This window comes from Globicephala melas, chromosome 3 (assembly GCF_963455315.2).
Source record: "Globicephala melas chromosome 3, mGloMel1.2, whole genome shotgun sequence".
NCBI lineage: Eukaryota > Metazoa > Chordata > Mammalia > Artiodactyla > Delphinidae > Globicephala > Globicephala melas.
The window spans coordinates 163,051,153-163,072,468 of record NC_083316.1 but is presented as its reverse complement, the minus strand read 5'-3'; the positions used below and the strand labels follow the sequence as shown (position 1 = coordinate 163,072,468).

Genomic DNA, 21,316 nt, shown 5'->3' with positions numbered 1-21,316 from the left:
CATTGTCATATGTGGTGTATTAGCATAATTTTTTTAACTGATAAGGATATGTGGAAGAGAAATAAAGAAATTTGGCATAGTTGGTTGAAAGTAGATCTTAAAGGATGAATATCAAGTCATGGAGAATGGTTAGTGCAGTGGGTGAGAAATGTTGCAACTTGGGGATATATTGTGAGCAAAAACACAGAGGCAAGGGGGGAATACATGTTCTGGGAACACTGAATAATGAGTTATGGCTAGAGATTAAAGCTCTTTGTGTGTGTTACTGTCACAGGAATACACAAATAGATCAAAGAAACAATAGCTCAGAAGCAGACTCAGGCATGTATGGACTTTTAGTATGGGTTGGGGGTAGTATCTCAAATCAATGGGGGAAGGAGGCAGTGGGACAATTGGCTAAAGGATTAAGTTCTTAGATCCCCATTTCACATCATTCACAACAATAAATTCCAGGAAGACTGACTCAAACTTAAAAAAGAACTTTAAGATATTAGATGAAAGTATAGGAATAGTATTCCTAACAGATTTTGCTTTATATTTTTCAAAGGTATGGTATCAGTTGCATAGCCCAATGGTTAAGAGTACTGGTTTTTGATACTTAACTAGTCAACCTGTGACCTACCTAATTTCTCTGTGCCTCAAGTTTCCTAAACTGTTGAGTGGGGGCAATAATGAGATAGCACTGAGGATTGGATGATATAATGCCTATATGCAAAACACTTATCATAATACCTGACATGTTATAAGTGTTCAATAAATATTGGCTAGTATCATTATAGTTTTTGATGACATAACCTTATATCAGTATAAAATCTCCCCCTCTTCCCTTTTTAAAATTGGCCTTTAATTTTAGTCTAACATTGCCATAACATCTTCTTGCTCTTGTTGTTAGTATTTGTCTGATATGTCTCTTGTTTTCAACCTCTTTGTCATTTTCTCTTAATTGATGTTTTTTAATAAATAGTACATAGCTGAAGAAACAAAAGAAAAAAGAAATAGTACGTAGCTGGATTTTGTTTTTTAAGGAAGTCTGAAAGTGACTCTCTTCTAACAGGGGAACTTAATCCACTTACATTTAATGTGATTATTGATATGTTTAATGTACTTTTGCCACCTTATTTTACATTTATCTTATGTTTTCTATTTATCATTTGTGTTTCTTGTATGTTGATTGAGCCAGTTCTCTTTTTTCTTAATTTTATTTATTTTTTATACAGCAGGTCCTTATTAGTCATCAATTTTATACACATCAGTGTATACATGCCAATCCGAATACCCCAATTCATCACACCACCACCACCACCACCACCACCACCACTTTCTCCTGCTTGGTGCCTATACGTTTCTTCTCTACATCTGTGTCTCAATTTCTGCCCTGCAAACCGGTTCATCTGTACCATTTTTCGAGGTTCCACATACATGAGTTAATATACAATATTTGTTTTTATCCTTCTGACTTACTTCGCTCCGTATGACAATCTCTAGATCCATCCACATCTCTACAAATGACCCAATTTCATTCCTTTTATGGCTGAGTAATATTCCATTGTATATATGTACCACATCCTCTTTATCCATTCATCTGTCGATGGGCATTTAGGTTGCTTCCATGACCTGGCTATTGTAATTAGTGCCGCAATGAACATTGGGGTGCACATGTCTTTTTGAATTATTGTTTTCTCTGAGTATATGCCCAGTAGTGGGATTGCTGGATCATATGGTAATTCTATTTTTAGTTTTTTAAGGAACCTCCATACTGTTCTCCATAGTGGCTGTATCAATTTACATACCCACCAACAGTGCAAGAGGGTTCCCTTTTCTCCACACCCTCTCCAGCATTTGTTGTTTCTAGATTTTCTGATGATGCCCATTCTAACAGGTGTGAGGTGATACCTCATTGTAGTTTTGATTTTCATTTCTCTAATAATTAGTGATGTTGTGCAGCTTTTCATGTGCTTCTTGACCATCTGTATGTCTTCTTTGGAGAAATGTCTGTTTAGGTCTTCTGCCCGTTTTTGGACTGGGTTTTTTGTTTCTTTAATATTGAGCTGCATGAGCTGTTTATATATTTTGGAGATTAATCCTTTGTCCGTTGATTTGTTTGCAAATATTTTCTCCCATTCTGAGGGTTGTCTTTTCATCTTCTTTATGGTTTCCTTTGCTGTGTAAAAGCTTTGAAGTTTCATTAGGTCCCATTTGTTTATTTTTGTTTTTATTTCCATTACTCTAGGAGGTGGATCAGAAAAGATCTTGCTGTGATTTGTGTCAAAGAGTGTTCTTCCTATGTTTTCCTCTAAGAGTTTTATAGTGTCTGGTCTTACATTTAGGTCTTGAATCCATTTTGAGTTTATTTTTGTGTATGGTGTTAGGGAGTGTTCTGATTTCATTCTTTTACATGTAGCTGTCCAGTTTTCCCAGCACCACTTATTGAAGAGACTGTCTTTTCTCCATTGTATATCCTTGCCTCCTTTGTCATAGATTAGTTGACCATAGGTTTGTGGGTTTATCTCTGGGCTTTCTATCTTGTTCCATTGATCTATATTTCTGTTTTGTGCCAGTACCATATTGTCTTGCTTACTGTAGCTCTGTAGTATAGTCTGAAGTCAGGGAGTCTGATTCCTCCAGCTCCGTTTTTTTTCCCTCAAGCTTGCTTTGGCTATTCGGGGTCTTTTGTGTCTCCATACAAATTTTAAGATTTTTTGTTCTAGTTCTGTAAAAAATGTCATTGGTAATTTGATAGAGGTTGCATTGAATCTGTAGATTGCTTTGGTTAGTAGAGTCATTTTCACAATATTGATTCTTCCAATCCAAGAACATGGTATATCTCTCCATCTGTTGGTATCATCCTTAATTTCTTTCAACAGTGTCTTATAGTTTTCTGCATACAGGTCTTTTGTCTCTCTAGGTAGGTTTATTCCCAGGTATTTTATTCTTTTTGTTGCAGTGGTAAATGGGAGTGTTTCCTTAATTTCTCTTTCAGATTTTTCATCATTAGTGTATAGGAATGCAAGAGATTTCTGTGCATTAATTTTGTATACTGCAACTTTACCAGATTCATTGATTACCTCTAGTAGTTTTCTGGTGGCATCTTTAGGATTCTCTATGTATAGTATCATGTCATCTGCAAACAGTGACAGTTTTACTTCTTCTTTTCCAATTTGTATTTCCTTTTATTTCTTTTTCTTCTCTGATTGCCATGGCTAGGACTTCCAAAACTATGTTGAATAATAGTGGTGAGAGTGGACATCTTGTCTTGTTCCTGATCTTAGAGGAAATGGTTTCAGTTTTTCACCATTGAGAATGATGTTTGCTGTGGGTGTGTCGTATATGGCCTTTGTTATGTTGAGGTAGGTTCCCTCTATGCCCACTTTCTGGAGAGTTTTTATCATAAATGGGTGTTGAATTTTGTCAAAAGCTTTTTCTCGATCGATTGAGATGATCATATGGTTTTTCTCCTTCAGTTTGTTAATATTGTGTATCACATTGATTGATTTGCGTACATTGAAGAATCCTTGCATCCCTGGGATAAATCCCACTTAATCGTGGTGTATGATCCTTTTAATGTGTTGTTGGATTCTGTTTGCTAGTATTTTGTTGAGGATTTTTGCATCTATGTTCATCAGTGTTATTGGTCTGTAATTTTCTTTTTTTATAGTATCTTTGTCTGGTTTTGGTATCAGGGTGATCGTGGCCTCATGGAATGAGTTTGGGAGTGTTCCTTCCTCCGCAATTTTTTGGAAGAATTTGAGAAGGATGGGTGTTAGCTCTTCTCTAAATGTTTGATAGAATTCACCTGTGAAGCCATCTGATCCTGGATTTTTGTTTGCTGGAAGATTTTTAATCACAGTTTCAATTTCATTACTTGTGATTGGTCTGTGCATATTTTCTATTTCTTCCTCGTTCAGTCTTGGAAGGTTATACCTTTCTAAGAATTTGTCCATTTCTTCCAGATTGTCCATTTTATTGGCATAAAGTTGTTGTAGTAGTCTCTTAGGATTCTTTGTATTTCTGCGGTGTCTCTTGTAACTTCTCCTTTTTCATTTCTAATTTTATTGATTTGAGTCCTCTCCCTCTTTTTCTTGATGAGTCTGGCTAATGGTTTATCAATTTTGTTTATCTTCTCAAAGAACCAGCTTTTGGTTTTATTGATTTTTGCTATTGTTTTCTTTGTTTCTATTTCATTTATTTCTGCTCTGATCTTTATGATTTCTTTCCTTCTGCTAACTTTGGGTTTTGTTTGTTCTTCTTTCTCTAGTTCCTTTAGGTGTAATGTTAGATTGTTTATTTGAGATTTTTCTTGTTTCTTGAGGTAGACTTGTATAGCTATAAACTTCCCTCTTAGAACTGCTTTTGCTGCATCCCATAGGTTTTGGGCTGTCGTGTTTTCATTGTCATTTGTCTCTAGATATTTTTTGATTTCCTCTTTGATTTCTTCAGTGATCTCCTGGTTATTTAGTAACGTATTGCTTAGCCTCCATGTGTGTGTGTTTTTTATGTTTTGTTCCCTGTAATTCATTTCTAATCTCATAGCATTGTGGCCAGAAAAGATGCTTGATATGATTTCAATTTTCTTAAATTTACTGTGGCTTGATTTGTGACCCAAGGTGTGATCTATCATGGAGAATTTTCCGTGTGCACTTGAGAAGAAAGTGTAATCTGCTGTTTTTGGATGGACTGTCCTATAAATATCAATTATATCTATCTGGTCTATTGTGTCATTTAAAGCTTCTGTTTCCTTATTTATTTTCATTTTGGATGATCTGTCCATTGGTGTAAGTGAGGTGTTAAAATCCCCCACTATTATTGTGTTACTGTCGATTTCCTCTTTTATAGCTCTTAACAGTTGCCTTACGTATTGAGATGCTCCTATTTTGGGTGCATATATATTTATAATTGTTATATCTTCTCCTTGGATTGATGCCTTGATCATTATGTAGTGTCCTTCCTTGTCTCTTGTAACATTCTTTATTTTAAAGTCTATTTTATCTGATATGAGTTGCTAGTCCAGTTTTCTTTTGATTTCCATTTGCATAGAATATATTTTCCATCCCCTCACTTTCAGTGTGTATGTTTCCCTAGGTCTGAAGTGGGTCTCTTGTAGACAGCATATAGATAGATCTTGTTTTTGTATCCATTAAGCCAATCTGTGTCTTTTGGTTGGAGCATTTAATCCATTCACGTTTAAGGTAATTATCGATATGTATGTTCCTATGACCATTTTCTTAATTGTTCTGTGTTTCTTTTTGTAGGTCCTTTTCTTCTCTTGTGTTTCTCTCTTAGAGAAGTTCCTTTATCATTTGTTGTAGGGCTGGTTTTGTGGTGCTGAATTCTCTTACCTTTTGCTTGTCTGTAAAGCTTTTGATTTCTCCATCGAATCTGAATGAGACCCTTGCCAGGTAGAGTAATCTTGGTTGTAGGTTCTTCCCTTTCATCTCTTAAAATATTTTCTTGGGTCCTTTCTCTCTGTCATCTCCTCTGGGACCCCTATAATGCGAATGTTGTTGCGTTCAATGTTGTCCCAGAGGTCTTTTAGGCTGTCTTCATTTCTTTTCATTCTTTTTTCTTTATTCTGTTCTGCAGCAGTGAGTTCCACCATTCTGTTTTCCAGGTCACTTATCCATCCTTCTGCCTCAGTTATTCTGCTATTGATTCCTTCTAGTGTAATTTTCATTTCAGTTATTGTATTGTTCATCTCTGTTTGTTTGTTCTTTAATTCTTCTAGGTCTTTGTTAAACGTTTCTTACATCTTCTCAATCTTTGCCTCCATTGTTTTTCCGAGGTCATGGATCATCTTCATTATCATTATTCTGAATTCTTTTTCTGGAAGGTTGCCTATCTCCACTTCATTTAGTTGTTTTTCTGGGGTTTTACCTTGTTCCTTATTCTGGTACATAGCCCTCTGCCTTTTCATCTTGTCTGTCTTTCTGTGAATGTGGTTTTTGTTCCACAGGCTGTAGGATTGTAGTTCTTCTTGCTTCTGCTGTCTGCCTTGTGGTGGGTGAGGCTATCTAAGGGGCTTGTGCAAGTTTCCTGATGGGAGGGACTGGTGGTGGGTGAGCCAGTTCTCTTTACTCTTCTCAATTTGCTCCACCTTTTCTTCAGTGTGTTAATTTTTAAAAGTACAAGTTATGGTCAAATTTAAGAGTAGTATTTGGTGTTGTTTCTTGATTATCAATTATTTTTTCCTTTCTGCCTTGTTTTGTATTTATATTATTAAAATCATCCGTGTTATTCAATACTTATTTTTCTAATATATCACAAAGAAAAACACTGATGGATTTAATAGACTTAAATTATAACATTCTCTATATTAAACAAGAGTAAAGAGTAAATGATAAGTGATAAACTTGGAGATATATTCCTCATATAAAGAGAAGATTATATCCTCAGTAGAGTTCTTGCCACACCAACAATACAAACACGAATAACACCCAACAGGAGTTGACCAAAAAAAATGCCCCATAGAACAGAAAGGGTTATGACCACTTAAAGTCATCCATGTTACTTATTTTAAAATGTTATATATTATGGGAAATATAAAGAAATAGAAAAAATAATTTCTTTATATACTACATGTTCCAAAATTTCACTGTGGTTTACTCAGTAGGCTTCTTTGATCTGGAAATTCATGTCTTTCAGCTCTGGGAAAGTATTGTATATTATTTTCTTAGATAACATGCTCCTCTTGGATTTTTTTTCTTTTTTGTTTCTTTCTTTCTAAAACTCCTCAGACTCTATCTTTTTGGTCTCCTTTCTTGAGAGTGTCACCACTTTATATCTAATCCTTTTATTGAATTTTCATCTTGGCTTCCATAATTTTAATTTCTTAAAGCTCTGTCTTATTCTTTTTTTACTTGCAACTATTCTTGTTATATCTTTTAGAAGATACAAATTAAAAGTGTTCTTAAGAGTTTACTTGTTCCCAGAGATTATTTTAGGACAGTTATGGAGTCTCCTTAACACAAACACTATCACAATTGAGAATCCACTGAGGCTGTGGGTTTATCTGTGGCTGTAATTCTGCTACCTGCAAGATAAAACTTTAAGGTTAGTTTTAGATTATTTCAGCCTGAGGATGTAGGAAATAAGACATTCTTTTAGTAAAGTACGATAGAGTCCCTGATTCCCTGACAAGTGACTTGAGCAAATATTTTAGGACTTTGAGCTTGTCATTCTTTTTTTTTAAGCTCCCCATCACATATAGAAGCAACTAACTGGCCTTGCAGTCCTCGAATTCCTCACTTGCTCCTTGGACTTCAATGCCAGTGACCAAAAGCATATGTCATTGTCCAGGGCACCTTCTGGTTGGGGACCGCTTGCTCAAACCTCAGCTCTGTCCTCAGCAGCAGCAGGGAAGCCTGACTGGGCAAAGGGAAGGAGACAAGACATACGAACATTGTGTACCCTAGAACTCAGCATGGTCTGTCCACTCACACACCTAAGTGTGTTACTCCATCTCTCCTCTTGTTCCTCACTGTGTTTTAAGTTGATTTAGTAAACCATGTGATTTAAGTATTTCAGTTTGGCCTGTGAACCTTTCTATGCTGTGACCTCCAGCATGGCTTGCCTGGTGATATAGTTGGGGCCTGTCATTGCATTAAGGTAATTTCCCACGTGGCAGGCACAGACACCAAAACCCAGACACTGATGTGACCAACACTGGGTGCTGGATGCTAACTCTTGATCCTCTGGCACTGGTAACCCCAGAAAACCTTGTATAGCTGCTGCTACTGTTACCAAAATAGGAGGTCCAGCTGCTTGCTGTTCAAAAGCCAATAAAGAGGCAAGGTTGGTGGAAAGGAAACTTTGCTTTATCCTGGACGACAGCAACCAGTGGGAGGGCAGACTCCTGTCCAAAGGCTGACTCCCTCTCCCACTGACAATCAGTGGGCAAGAGATTTTATAGACGGAGGGAGGGGGCTACATGCAGAAACAGCACAGTCAGCTCTGATAGTCATCTTGAAATTGGTCATGCAGTGGTCTGAGCAGCATCATTTTGATTGTTTTAAGTACAGTTAATCTTCACTTCCAGGGTTGGTTTCTTCCCATTTCCTTGAGGCCAATTCTTGGAATTGTGGCAGCTTACGTCATTGCTACAGTCTGGTCATCATGTAGTTAACATCTTCCACCTGGTGAGGGTTTCAGTATGTCTAAGACAGCTCAGAGGATCTGGCTCAGAATATTATCTATAGTCCTTGAGAAGGAAATAAAGGTCCTTGACTATGCTTAATGACTACTATTATTTGGTCTCCTTTGACTGTTTTCCTTTGTTTCTGCATTTTCTCACTTCTCTGATTAAACTTATTCTTTGGCTAAAGATTTTCCGCAGACAAAAGGCAGGCAGAGGTCATGGCAGGGAAGGACCATAGGGTCCTCTCCATTTCACTACCCTCCCAGCATGGGTCCCCTGAAATTCTTGCCTTCTGCATTGCTAGCTTAGGATTCAAGTGATGCTGGATCTGCTTTGTGGAGCCTAGCCCTGTGTTACAAGGGAGGCAAGGAAGGGCGGGATCTGACTTCTAGAGTGAGAAGCATAGGAGGTGTTGAAATGATCTGGGCAGTCAAAAAAGAATGACAAATATTCCCTACAGTTGACCTGGTCTGCCATCCTTCTCTCTGCAGATATGCAGACAGGGATAGACGGAAGACTGGTCACAACTATTAATCCTGGTTGTGCCTGGGAGGTGAGCTTTTACATTATTCATTGTTTTATTCCTTAGACTTGACCTTATTGTTTGGGAGGTGTGGTGTAAGGCCTAAAATTAAGGTTCACTATTATGTGCTGCCTTGAAATCTGGGGAAAACTGGGATGGTCTTGAATGGCCTACTGTAAGTTCACCTCCTCGCTCTGCTCCCACAGAAATGATCCCCTAGCAAACAATCCTCCTTATCATGGGGACCAGGCGCAGTTCCTGCTGATCCCCGAATAGCGGGCTTCAGTGCCCTGCCAACCTGCAGAATTATTCAAACAAGCCAGTCACATCCACCCATGGGAACGAGAGGCCACTTCATCCTCTTATCACTACAAAGCCTGCCTCTGACAAAGCCTGGCTATTCACTCTGTTGTTGAGTATAGCCACATGGAATCCTATGTGACACATGGCATCCTCCCACCCCCCAGGGCTATGAGTATATGTGACTAATAAAGTGCTGTCTGTCCAGTATCAGATGTCATGTGTTCCACTATCCCCATTAACAGTTGGGCAAGAATCCCTTCCTCATCCAAGAGGTGAAGAGGAGACAATCAAAGCAGGAGGGAATATAAATCATAAATCTTTTTAGAGCACCATTTAGACAGAATAAGTCAGGATCTCAAAGGTCTTTACCCTTTGACTCAGTTCCAACAAGTTACTCTGTAGAAATATTTGCACAAGATCTCAGTGATAAAACACATAAGGATGTTCACTGCAGTATTATTTGTTATAGGGTGAAAATGGAAGCAACCTAAGTGTCTGGTCTATCAGTAGGGAATTGAATAAATAATTCCACACAATGCAATGTGGTGAAGTCATTAAATTTGAAGTGGTATATAATTTACAATAGCTACTCAAAATATGTCAGTGTTATGAGTTAACTACATAGCAACATCTTTATTTTAATCCCCTAGCATTTCTTTATTCCCAAACTTGCTCTGCACCAACTATCTGATTTTATTGCCTAGAACTATTTGCATGAACAATGCATTTTTTAACAAATAAAAGAAAGAAAATCAAATTTTGTTAGTGCCATGAATGTATTTCTTTCCCCTAAAGAGTAAATGGATTGGCATGATTAACCCCACTTGAAGTATGAGAAAATTGAGATTGAGTAAAATTAATAACCCTGACATAAAATCACTAGCACAGAGAAGGTATATCTTAAACATTTGTTGGATGAATGAGTAGATGATGGGTGAATGGATGGTGGATGATGAATGGATGAATGGGTGGGTGGATGGGTGGATGATGGGTGGGTAGGTGGAGGGATGAATAAAGTTCCTACCCCCCATTTTTATGCACTTGTTACAAAATTTAGCTTATTAACTTAATGAGTATCTTTGGACCTGAATTTTCAAATGCAATAAGAACATATTAATAGATTTAAGGTGATATAAAAAGGCACTAGTTAATATTTCTGTAGGATTTGCTTCAGTTCCTCACATCCCAAAGATTTCGACCTGTTTCATAAACCCAGCACTTGAAGCTGCTTTGAATTTCTTATTCCGTAGGTTCCCCGGAAGGTGGCAGTATGGTGTAAGGACTAAGTACTCTAAGTTCAAATAGGATTCAACCATCATCCTCATCATAATCAATAAAATAATATTAATAACAAGGGATCTTATTTGCACCCTGCCATGATCCAAGTACAGTGTTCATTGTTTTCCAAGCATAAATGTATATTTAAATGTTTACAGTAAAATGGATTAAAGACCTAGATATAAGGCCAGAAACTATTAAACTCTTAGAGGAAAACATAGGCAGAACACTCTATGACGTAAATCACAGCAAGATCCTTTCTGACCCACCTCCTACAGAAATGGAAATAAAAACAAAAATAAACAAGTGGGACCTAATGAAACTCCAAAGCTTTTGCACAGCAAAGGAAACCATAAGCAAGACCAAAAGACAACCCTCAGAATGGGAGAAAATATTTGCAAATGAAGCAACTGACAAAGGATTAATCTCCAAAATTTACAAGCAGCTCATGCAGCTCAATATCAAGAAAACAAACAACCCAATCCAAAAATGGGCAGAAGACCTAAATAGACATTTCTCCAAAGAAGATATACAGACTGCCAACAAACACATGAAAGAATGCTCAACATCATTAATCATTAGAGAAATGCAAATCCAAACTACCATGAGATATCATCTCACACCAGTCAGAATGGCCATCATCAAAAAATCTAGAAACAATAAATGCTGGAGAGGGTGTGGAGAAAAGGGAACCCTCTTGCACTGCTGGTGGGAATGTGAATTGGTTCAGCCACTATGGAGAACAGTATGGAGGTTCCTTAAAAAACTACAAATAGAACTATCATATGACTCAGCAATCCCACTACTGGGCATATACCCTGCGAAAACCAAAATTCAAGAAGAGTCATGTACCACAATGTTCATTGCAGCTCTATTTACAATAGCCCAGAGATGGAAACAACCTAAGTGCCCATCATCGGATGAATGGATAAAGAAAATGTGGCACATATATACAATGGAATATTACTCAGCCATAAAAAGAAACGAAATTGAGCTATTTGTAATGAGGTGGATAGACCTAGAGTCTGTCATACAGAGTGAAGTAAGTCAGAAAGAGAGAGACAAATACTGTATGCTAACACATATATATGGAATTTAAGGGAAAAAAATGTCATGAAGAACCTAGGGGTAAGACAGGGATAAAGACACAGACCTACTGGGGAACGGACTTGAGGATATGGGGAGGGAGAAGGGTGAGCTGTGACAGGGCGAGAGAGAGTCATGGACATATACACATTAACAAACGTAGTAAGGTAGATAGCTAGTGGGAAGCAGCCGCATGGCACAGGGATATTGGCTCGGTGCTTTGTGACAGCCTGGAGGGGTGGGATAGGGAGGGTGGGAGGGAGGGAGACGCAAGAGGGAAGACATATGGGAACATATGTATATGTATGACTGATTGACATTGTTATAAAGCAGAAACTAACACACCATTGTAAAGCAATTATACCCCAATAAAGATGTTAAAAAAATAATAATAAAATATATTTTCATGGAACTGGTTCTAAGGAGTACTGGTTTCTAAGGAAATGGGGCCAGGGGAGGTACTAACATCATCCTCTACACCAACACTTAACATGAATTAAGCCTGAGTGACATCATAATCCTTGAGGCTGTAAAGAATTAAGAATTACATGTGAGCTGCTCACCCCTGGCTTTATCATGTGATGATGCAACATGGTCTATGGGAAATCATTATTTTGAACACTTTAAAATGAAGAGGAAGTGACATTCATATTCTGTATAGCAACTTTTGAGGCAGTGGATAAACATAACCAGACAAAGTTTTGAGCACTGTAGTGAACACTCCTGGTGTTCTGTCCGGATCCCATTCATCACTTTGCCTGTCAAGTTATGTAAACACCCTACCCCCAGAGGCAGCCCATAACCAACGACTGACTAAAACAGGGGGATGAAAGGCTTTGCCTCAAGATGGATCATCTCCATGGTACCCACTCCAGAGCTCCCCCCCTGGAATTAGCTGGGACAACCCATATCCTCCCTAAAATAATCATGGGCATTCCAACCCCTTCTCCCCCTGCCCCCAATAAACCATGTACATCCCAACAATTACCCCCCAACAAATTATTTGCATGCTAACTGTTCCCCCCAACATATCATGTGCAGTCTAACTGTTACCCTCCAAAAAAATCATTTGCATGCCAACACTTACTCCTCCAACAAATTATGTCATCCCAACCCTTACTAACCCAACAAACCATGTGATCACAACCCTGCCTCTCAGACAAATCAAGTACATCCAAACCCTTACAAAAGCATGTGCATTCCCCAACAAAGCATGTGCATCTTAATTCCTACCTCAAGATCTGCTAAAAGGAGACTGGCCACATCATAAAGGAATGTCTATCAATTAGTAGAAGTTACTTTTGGAGCTATTGTGAAGGTTTCCTGGGAGGAAATATCTCTTCTGGGTCTGGGAGTTGGAAGGGGAGCTAGAGTTAGAGAGAGAAAGGAAATTTCAGGTAGAGGGAACAGCGTGTGCAAAAACAAGACTCCATGAGAATGGGGATTTTTGTCTGTTCACTATTTTATCCCTTGGACCAAGAATGGAGCAGTGCCCTCTGGGGTGAGACTGCAGATTGAGCCTGGACTCCGATATGTAGATGCCCAGAGATTCCCATTGCTGAGAGCTCCTGGCCCCCACCATCAGGAGACCTCTCAGGAGCTAGTCAGTGACTCGAAGCAGCCGATAACTACTCTAAGGGTTACAACAATGAATAAACAAAAATCCTTGCCCTATGGATCTGGCACTGCAGTAGTGGAGAGAGACAATAAACAAAATAAATAAAGTAAATAAGCAAACTGTTTTGTATATTAGAAGGTGGTGGGTACAATGAATAAAAATAATTGGGCAATGGGGATAGGGTGTGTGTGTGTGTGTGTGTGTGTGTGTGTGTGTGTGTGTGTGATTTTAGACAGGGCAGTCAGGGAAGGCCTCACTGACAAGGGGACACTTAACCAATAACTTGAAATGAGGAAGTGAGCCATATGGTTACCTGAAGGTATCTGAGGAAAAGCATTTAGATACAGGGAACAGCAAAGGCAAAGGCCCAGAGGCAGGAGAGTGCCTGTCATCTTCAAGGAAAGACAAAGAACCAGTGTGGTCAAAGCAGAAAAAGTGAGGGAGAGTCTGGGAGGAGGTGAGGGCAAGGATGTGACAGGGGCAGATCATGCAGGGCCCTACAGGCCACAGTGAGGAATTTGACTTTTACTCTGAGTGAGGTGGGAGTCACATGGACTCTCAGCAGAGGAGGATCAGGATCCGACATGGATTTAACAGGATGACATTACCTCTGACCTCAGTAAAGTCTTGTTAAACATCACAACCTGGTTGAGATGAGCCAGGAGGAAGCAGAAAGAGTTTCTGAGTCTAGGGCATGAATGTCAGGGCTAGGAACCAGCACAAGACAGTGACCTCATGGAGGTCAAAAGTAGCAAAGACAGCTACCTGGCAGTAAGGTGAAAGGTCTGGCATGGATGGATGGATGGATGGATTGGGGATGGACAGAAAGATAGGTGGGTGAGTGGATGGATGGAAAGGTAAGTGGGTGGGTGGGTGGATGGATGGATGGATGAATGAATGGATGGATGGATGGATAGAAAAGGCATCTGTAAGGTGGACCTGCAGGAAATGCTAAAAAAAATACTGAGACAATTTTAGAGGGTCTGGTTTTCAGCAAGAAAGTCCCTGGAGTTTTATGCTGTAATAACTTGGTTATAAAAAGCTATTATAGGGGCTTCCTTGGTGGCGCAGTGGTTAAGAATCCGCCTTCCAATGCAGGGGACATGGGTTTGAGCCCTGGTCCAGGAAGATCCCACATGCCATGGAGCAACTAAGCTCGTGTGCCACAACTACTGAGCCTGCGCTCTAGAGCCCGTGAGCCACAACTACTGAGCCCACACACCACAACTACTGAAGCCCATGCATCTAGAGCCCGTGCTCCACAACAAGAGAAGCCACCACATTAGGAAGCCCGGGCACCACAACGAAGAGTAGCCTCTGCTCACCGCAACTAGAGAAAGCCCACGTGCGGCAACGAAGACCCAATGCAGCCAAAAATAATTATTTTTTTTAAAAAAAAGCTATTATAATCTCATCTTATCACAGGTAAAAAGCTAGGGATATTTGGTTTGTACTTGTGTGTTCTACTGAGGAATGTAAGGGTGGTAGAGAGCCAGCAATGGCTTCTGGTTCTCTTTGGGGTTCCTTTAATATATACTTCATCATCATACTGTTGGTAGACCAGAGAACAATACTGTGCAGATCTGGGTTCTCAGACTTGAGCATGCACCAGAATCACCTGGAGAACCTGTTAAACGCAACTTGCTGGGCCCCACCCCAGACCTTCTGGTTCATCAAATCTGGGGCAGAGCCTGAGAATCTGAATTTCTAAGTTCCCAGATGATGCTGATGTTGCTGGTCCAGAGACCATACCTTGAGAACTAGCGATGTAGGGAAACATGGACATTGAAACATAGACTTTGATAGCTCTGTGTTGAAAGCAATTTTGAACATTCTGAATGTAAAGAAGTTTCCAAAATATCTTAACTAACTTATTTTCCGCTTCTGTTTTCCTTTTCATATATAAGAAAGAGTGATATGTTGTAAAAGTTTTTTCCAAATAAATCTACAACAGCTTGTTCAATAAGGATAACATAAAAATTCTAAATAAGAAGGCATTGTGTCATAGTTTGTTAGGTTTGGTGGTACCTAAAATACGGGCGTACCTTAAAATTAATGATGCCTTAGGTTTGGTTACATACAGAATGCATAAAGAGGGGAGATGTTAACTCTACCTTGGGGTAGGGAAAGGGGCAGAGTAGGGCTCTGGGGGATCTACCTTGGGGGTCAAGGAAGGACATACAAAAGAATGCACACATGGAGGACTTGGCCAGGGGCAGAGCAGTGGAGGAAAAAGGGAAATTCCTGGTGGAGGGGACCACACGGAGGCTGGACAATGCCTGAGCAAGTACTCAGGGCAGATGAGGAGCCGGAGGGAGAGGGGTGGGAGATGAGGCTGGTGAGGTGGACTGGGGCCAGAGTGAGTATGATTTATGTGCCTATGAAGCACATTTAGCCTGCAAAGTATCTGTGGGGCTGTGAGGCAGGTGTGTGCTGGGCTCAGATTCTTGTTTCAGAAAGCTTTCCTGGATGAAAGGTAGAGCATGGGATGTAAAGACAACCATTTAGGAGACTGTTGAAGTTATCCCATATCAGAGATGCCTTAGGGACAGAAAAGTTGAATAATTTCCCCAAAGTCACACGGCTGATAAGTGCCCAAGCCAAGACTTGAAAGTAGGCAGTCTGGCTCTAGAGCCAGGACTCTGCAATAGCATTGGTCTGACCACTAGGGGGCACTGCCTGTCTTTCTTGATCAACTCTTGCCTCCAACTGTCACCCCCTCCCCTCTCCCCCCTCCCCAGAGGACCACTAGGAAGAAACAACAGGAAGACCCAGTACATGGTTGCTGGGCCAGTGGGATGTTGAGAGCCCAACAGTCTTACTATGTAGGAGTCATGACCTTGTCCATCCCAATAACTGGCTAATTCCACCATGCTCCAACCACCCAAGGAGGTCCTTGTTCATCTTCTCTCATTCACACACTTCTCTCCACCTCTCTCTGGAGTTGACTATACTTGGTGCCTCCACTTCTTCACCTCCCATTTTATCCTCAATCTATTTCATTCTGGTTTCCATCATCATCACCATCACCATCACCACCTTCCCCACTATTATCACCACCACCATCACCTCCACTCCCATGATCTCTGCCACCACCTTCACTGTTTTCACCACCATCACCATCACCATAACCACCACCTTTATCACCACCAGAACCACCAGTACAATTGTCCCCACTGCCACCATCATCTCCACCACCACCTCTGCTATCTTCACCAGCACCATCACCACCACCTCCACCATCTTCATTACCACCATCATCCTCACCACTGGAACTACTCTTAGAATAGAACAACCTCCTTACTGCTCTGTCCTGTGAATATTCTTCAGTCTTAATTCATTTTGGTCTCTTTCCTTGGTCTTCCATGACACCATACTCTACTCATTCCCCCACATCTGTCTGACCACTCTTGCCCTCTCTCGTCTATTAGCTGCTCCTCCACTCCCTGATTGTATTTATTTTTTATATAAATGTATTTATTTATTTATGGCTGGGTTGGGTCTTCATTGCTGCACGTGGGATTTCTCTAGTTGCAGTGAGCGGGCTTCTCATTGCAGTGGCTTCTCTTGTTGCGGAGCACGGGCCCTAGGTGCGCGAGCTTCAGTAGTTCTGGTGCGCGGGCTCAGTAGTTGTGGCGCATGAGCTTAGTTGCTCCACAGCATGTGGGATCTTCCCGGACCAGGGCTCAAACCCATGTCCCCTACACTGACAGGTGGATTCTTAACCACTGTGCCACCAGGGAAATCCCTCCACTCCCTGATTTTAAATTACTTACTCAGAACTCTATTCTCACTCTATAATCTATCTCTAAATGATTTAATCCATTATCATGGCTATAACTACCATCTATTGGCTGGGGGTGGGAGGGAAAAGACCTCTTTTTTGTGATCTAGATTACATATACAATGTATATTGAAATCACAATACCTCAAAATCAACTTACCCCAAACTTAATTTTATCTCTCCCCCAAAACCTGCTTTTCCTCCAATGTTCCCTTTCTCTGTAGTTCTATATAGAAAATATTGTGTTAATTTTGTTCACTGCTATATCCCTAGAAAGTAGCACAGATCTTGTCACTCAATAAGATTTGTCTTAATAAATATTTGTTGAGAGAGGCAATGACTCCCAAATCCTGCAATTGGTCTAGATAGCTCCAAATGACCAAATAATACATCATCTTCTACCAGACTTTGAGACTCCAGTCAGATCTGATGAGTGCCATATTTTGAGGGGGAAGGGGGATCACAGATTTGTAAAAAATGACACTTTCAGAAACTTTAGATAACGATAGAGATACTGTAAATTCTGGCTTAGCCACCTCCAAACCACAGGGTTATTTAAAGTTTATTTTGATCCCGCAGTCACTTCCTGCTCCTCAGACAATGCTCTGTAATTAAAGGGCATTCCTTTTCTAGGGTCAATTGATTCTGTAATCCCAAAGGTGATCAACAATAGCTAGAAAAATCTACTACCAAGGAAACATCTGAAAACAAGTGAAGAAAAGGTAAAGAAAATGAAAAGAAGAACCATGGGTCTGATGGTGAAAGATGGAAGAAGTTCACTTCTCTGTTAGTGGTTTCCTATGTCAGCTGACCATGTCAGGTCTCATGAGATTTCCTTGAGATAGGAAAAGTGGTTGAGAGGGAGCACAGTAGGGAGCTTTGAGTGCTGACTGGCAAGGGTTACCTGCACACAGGAATGCAAGGGTCATCGCTTCTTCCAGGTATGTGTAACCTTAACCTACCCCATATCAGGGGCTACTTGGTTCAACAATTAGCTGTCTTTCCCTTCTCCTCTTTCTTCTGCTCTGCTTTGAACACTCTCCTTTCACCCTTGGGTTATGGTTTCCTTCCTCACCACCCTCTTCAAACTACGCTCTCAAATATCCCTAAAATTGTCCTTACGGTCAAATCCAATGAGCTGTTCATCTCCCTCTTCACAGGTCTTGTTTTGTAACTGATATTCTCTCCTCCTTGATAACTTCTGTGACCTAGCACTGCCCTGATTTTCCTCTGCCTCTCTTGCTATTCTTTCTTTCTCCTCCTTTTGCCTTTTCCTGAATACTAATAATAATAACCAAAATTTTCAAGCACTCACTATGCACCTTGCATATTAATCCATTTAATTCTCATAATGGGCTCATAAGGTGGGTACTAATATTATTTCCATCTTATAGATGAGAAAACTGGAGCACAGAGAGGTTATGTTACTCGTCCAAGGTCACACAGATTGTAAATGGCAGAACCAGGATTTGAATCCAAGCCTCCTGGCTTCAGATCTTTGTTAATATGCCTTTGGGTTTTTTCCTTCTCTTTTTCTACTCTCTCTCCCTAGAGGAATCTTAAGATCCCATGGCTTCAACAACCACATCTGTGCAGGTAGCTCTCCAACTCTGAAATCCCTTCCATTCTCTGGCTCCAGATCAAATAACAATATCAATAGCTACAATATCAACCAAAGCTAACATATGTTGAGCACCTGGTATCAGGCTAAGATGTTCTATATTCATTATCGCACAGTACCTCCACATTACAGATGTAAAATGGCATCACAGAAATGGTGCTCAAAACCTCACACTTATTTAGTTGCAGAGGCAGGTAATAGATCATAAAGTCTATCAAAATAATATAAGCTACTTGAAGGCAAAGGTCCCCTCACTTTTGCAGCCCGTTCTGCAACATCTTACATATAAGAGGTATCCAGTATATATCTGTGGGGTCAAATTTAAGTGAGAGAGCGTGCAATTTTTTATATATCAATTATGCCTCAGTAAAGCTAAAAAACTCTTTTAATGAGAGAAGCTCAAAAAAGATGTTTCCTGCTTTGGGGCAACTGCAGGCAGAGTCCTGGAAACTTCTGAGATGGATTATTTGTGAATTTCAGTTATCCATGACCTCTCTGACCACATCACTAGATGGAACAGACAGTGTAGTAGAATGAGTATCAGGTGAAGAATTTAAAAATAGAATTCTAGTGCAAATAAAATGATAATAGAGGCAGTTAGCATTTATGGAGTGATTTCAGCCAGACATTGTGCTTTACACAATTCCCTCATTTATGTCATCACTCCAACCCCAGGAGGCAGGCAATGCTATCACCCTGTTTCATATATGGAAACTTAGAGTAGTTAAGCAACCTGCTCCAATTTGCACGACTGGTGTCTGAGGTACTTGACCCCTGGGGACCTCTTTTCTCATTAACAAAAAGAGTCAGCTGATGATTTCTAAAGCCTCTTAGAACTCTGGGATTCTGGTATGCCAATGACTCTTTGAGAGCTCTAACTTAAGACTCATGCCTGTATTATTGAGCACAGGATTGCTGGCTGGGCTGGAAGGACACCTTGAAGACTAGCCTTGAGGAAATGTGATGGTACCCAGACTGCCTGAGTTTTAGGAACCAGGAAGTACTTTTCAGCCATATGTTTTACTAGCTGCCTCTGCAAGCTATAGTCATCATTGGGGCAGCTGTAATGTTAGTGTAGCTGCTGCAAATTAATCATCATACAAAGTAGGAAAAAGGGAAATTTAAATGTATTAAGAAATATTCCAGGATCCTGCCATTAAGCGGTTCACATCCCAGCTGAGAATATATTCATTGGACCACTGGAAATATTCAAAATGCTCCATGAAAGCAGTTGCATAAGTAATTGATCACGGGACAGACCTGGCAATTTAGAATAAGAGCCTGGGAGGAGGAGTAACAGCCCCCACCAAAGATGTCAACATCCCCTGAAACGTGTGGATATGTTACCTCACATATACAGGGGAGGTAAAAATTCTCCTCTACCCTCTTATGGTCTCTAGCTGGGAATAAGAATTAAATTGACATAAGATAGATTAATAGGAGAGAAGCATAAACATTTAATTAAATTTGAACATGTACACGGGAGCCTTCACAAGAAAATGAAGACCCAAAGAAGTGACCAGAGCACAAAGTTTTGTACCTTTTAGACAAAGAAATGATAAATGTGTGAGGAAACAAGACAGACAAAGGGATTGGGGCTAGATGCAATAAATTGTGAGGAAGTGACTAGGAGATACAGAGGAGGGGAAAGTATTGGAAGATAGGGTTATTTTAGTAAGTTTGTTTGTACAGATCTGTTTCAAGGTCCATTCACAGTCTCTGGGAGTAAAGATGCTCTTCTCATCCTGGTACAGGGAGGGCACCTTTCTTGTGGGAAATTATGGCCAGTTTTTAGGTAGAAAAGGGTAGATCATAAAGGTCGTCCTGCATCTTCTGCCTCTCAATTGCCTCCAGCTCAAAATAATGAATATGCCAAAGTGGAATATTTTGGGGTGGCATGTCCTGAACCCCATCACATGGTCAAAGGGACTTTGCAGATGTGCTAAAGATCTTGAGATGAGCAGATTATCCTGGATTATACTGGTGGGTCCAATATAATCACAAGGGTCCTCATCAGAGAGAGACAAGAGACCAGAAAGGAGAGACGTTGCTATGCCACTGGCTTTGAAGATGGACCAAGGGGCCGTGAGCCAAGGAAGGTGGGCAGCCTCTAAAAGCTGCAAAAAGCAAGGAGATGGATTCTCCCCTAGAGCTTCCAAATCAGCCCTACTAACACCTTGATTTTAGCCCAATGAGAGTGATTTTTGACAGAATTGAATTTTCTACGCAATTGTAAGGGAATATATTTCTGTTTTTTTAAGCCACTAAATTCAGTTTTTGTTTTTTTTTTGTTGTTGTTGTTTTTTTTTTCGGTACGCGGGCTTCTCACTGTTGTGACCTCTCCCGTTGCGGAGCACAGGCTCCGGACGCGCAGGCTCAGCGGCCATAGCTCATGGGCCCAGCCGCTCCGCGGCATGTGGGATCCTCCTGACTTGGGGCATGAACCCGTGTCCCCTGCATCAGCAGGCGGACTCTCAACCACTGCGCCACCAGGGAAGCCCCCATTTATTTATTTTTGTTTTTATTTCCATTTCTCTAGGAGGTGGGTCAAAAAGAATCTTGCTGTGATTGATGTCATAGAGTGTTCTGCCTATGCTTTTCTCTAAGAGTTTGATAGTGTCTGGCCTTACATTTAGGTCTTTAATCCAATTTGAGTTTATTTTTGTGTATGGTGTTAAGGAGTAATGATGAAAAAACTGAAAGTGATATTAAGAAAACACTCCCATTTACCATTGCAACAAAAAGAATAAAGTACCTAGGAATAAACCTCCTGAAGGAGACAAAAGACCTGTATGCAGAAAATTATAAGACACTGATGAAAGGAATTAAAGATGATACAAAGAGATAGAGAGATATACCATGTTCTTGGATTGGAAGAATCAACATTGTGAAAATAACTCTACTACCCAAAGCAATCTACAGACTCAGTGCAATCCCTATCAAACTACCACTGGCATTTTTCACAGAACTAG

General features: G+C 40.3%; 1 protein-coding gene across 2 annotated transcripts in view; it reads left to right on the top strand.

Moving 5' to 3' along the window:
- Positions 1-17,598: 17,598 nt before the first annotated feature.
- The window catches only part of ADGRE3 (adhesion G protein-coupled receptor E3), a 41,268-nt gene continuing 37,550 nt past the window's right edge, over positions 17,599-21,316 (top strand). For both annotated transcript variants that reach the window (XM_070045107.1, XM_070045108.1), the window contains exon 1: positions 17,599-17,664. In XM_070045107.1, the coding sequence (XP_069901208.1) occupies positions 17,640-17,664 (25 nt within the window). In that variant the 5' untranslated portion in view covers positions 17,599-17,639. The remainder of the gene's footprint in view (positions 17,665-21,316) is intronic.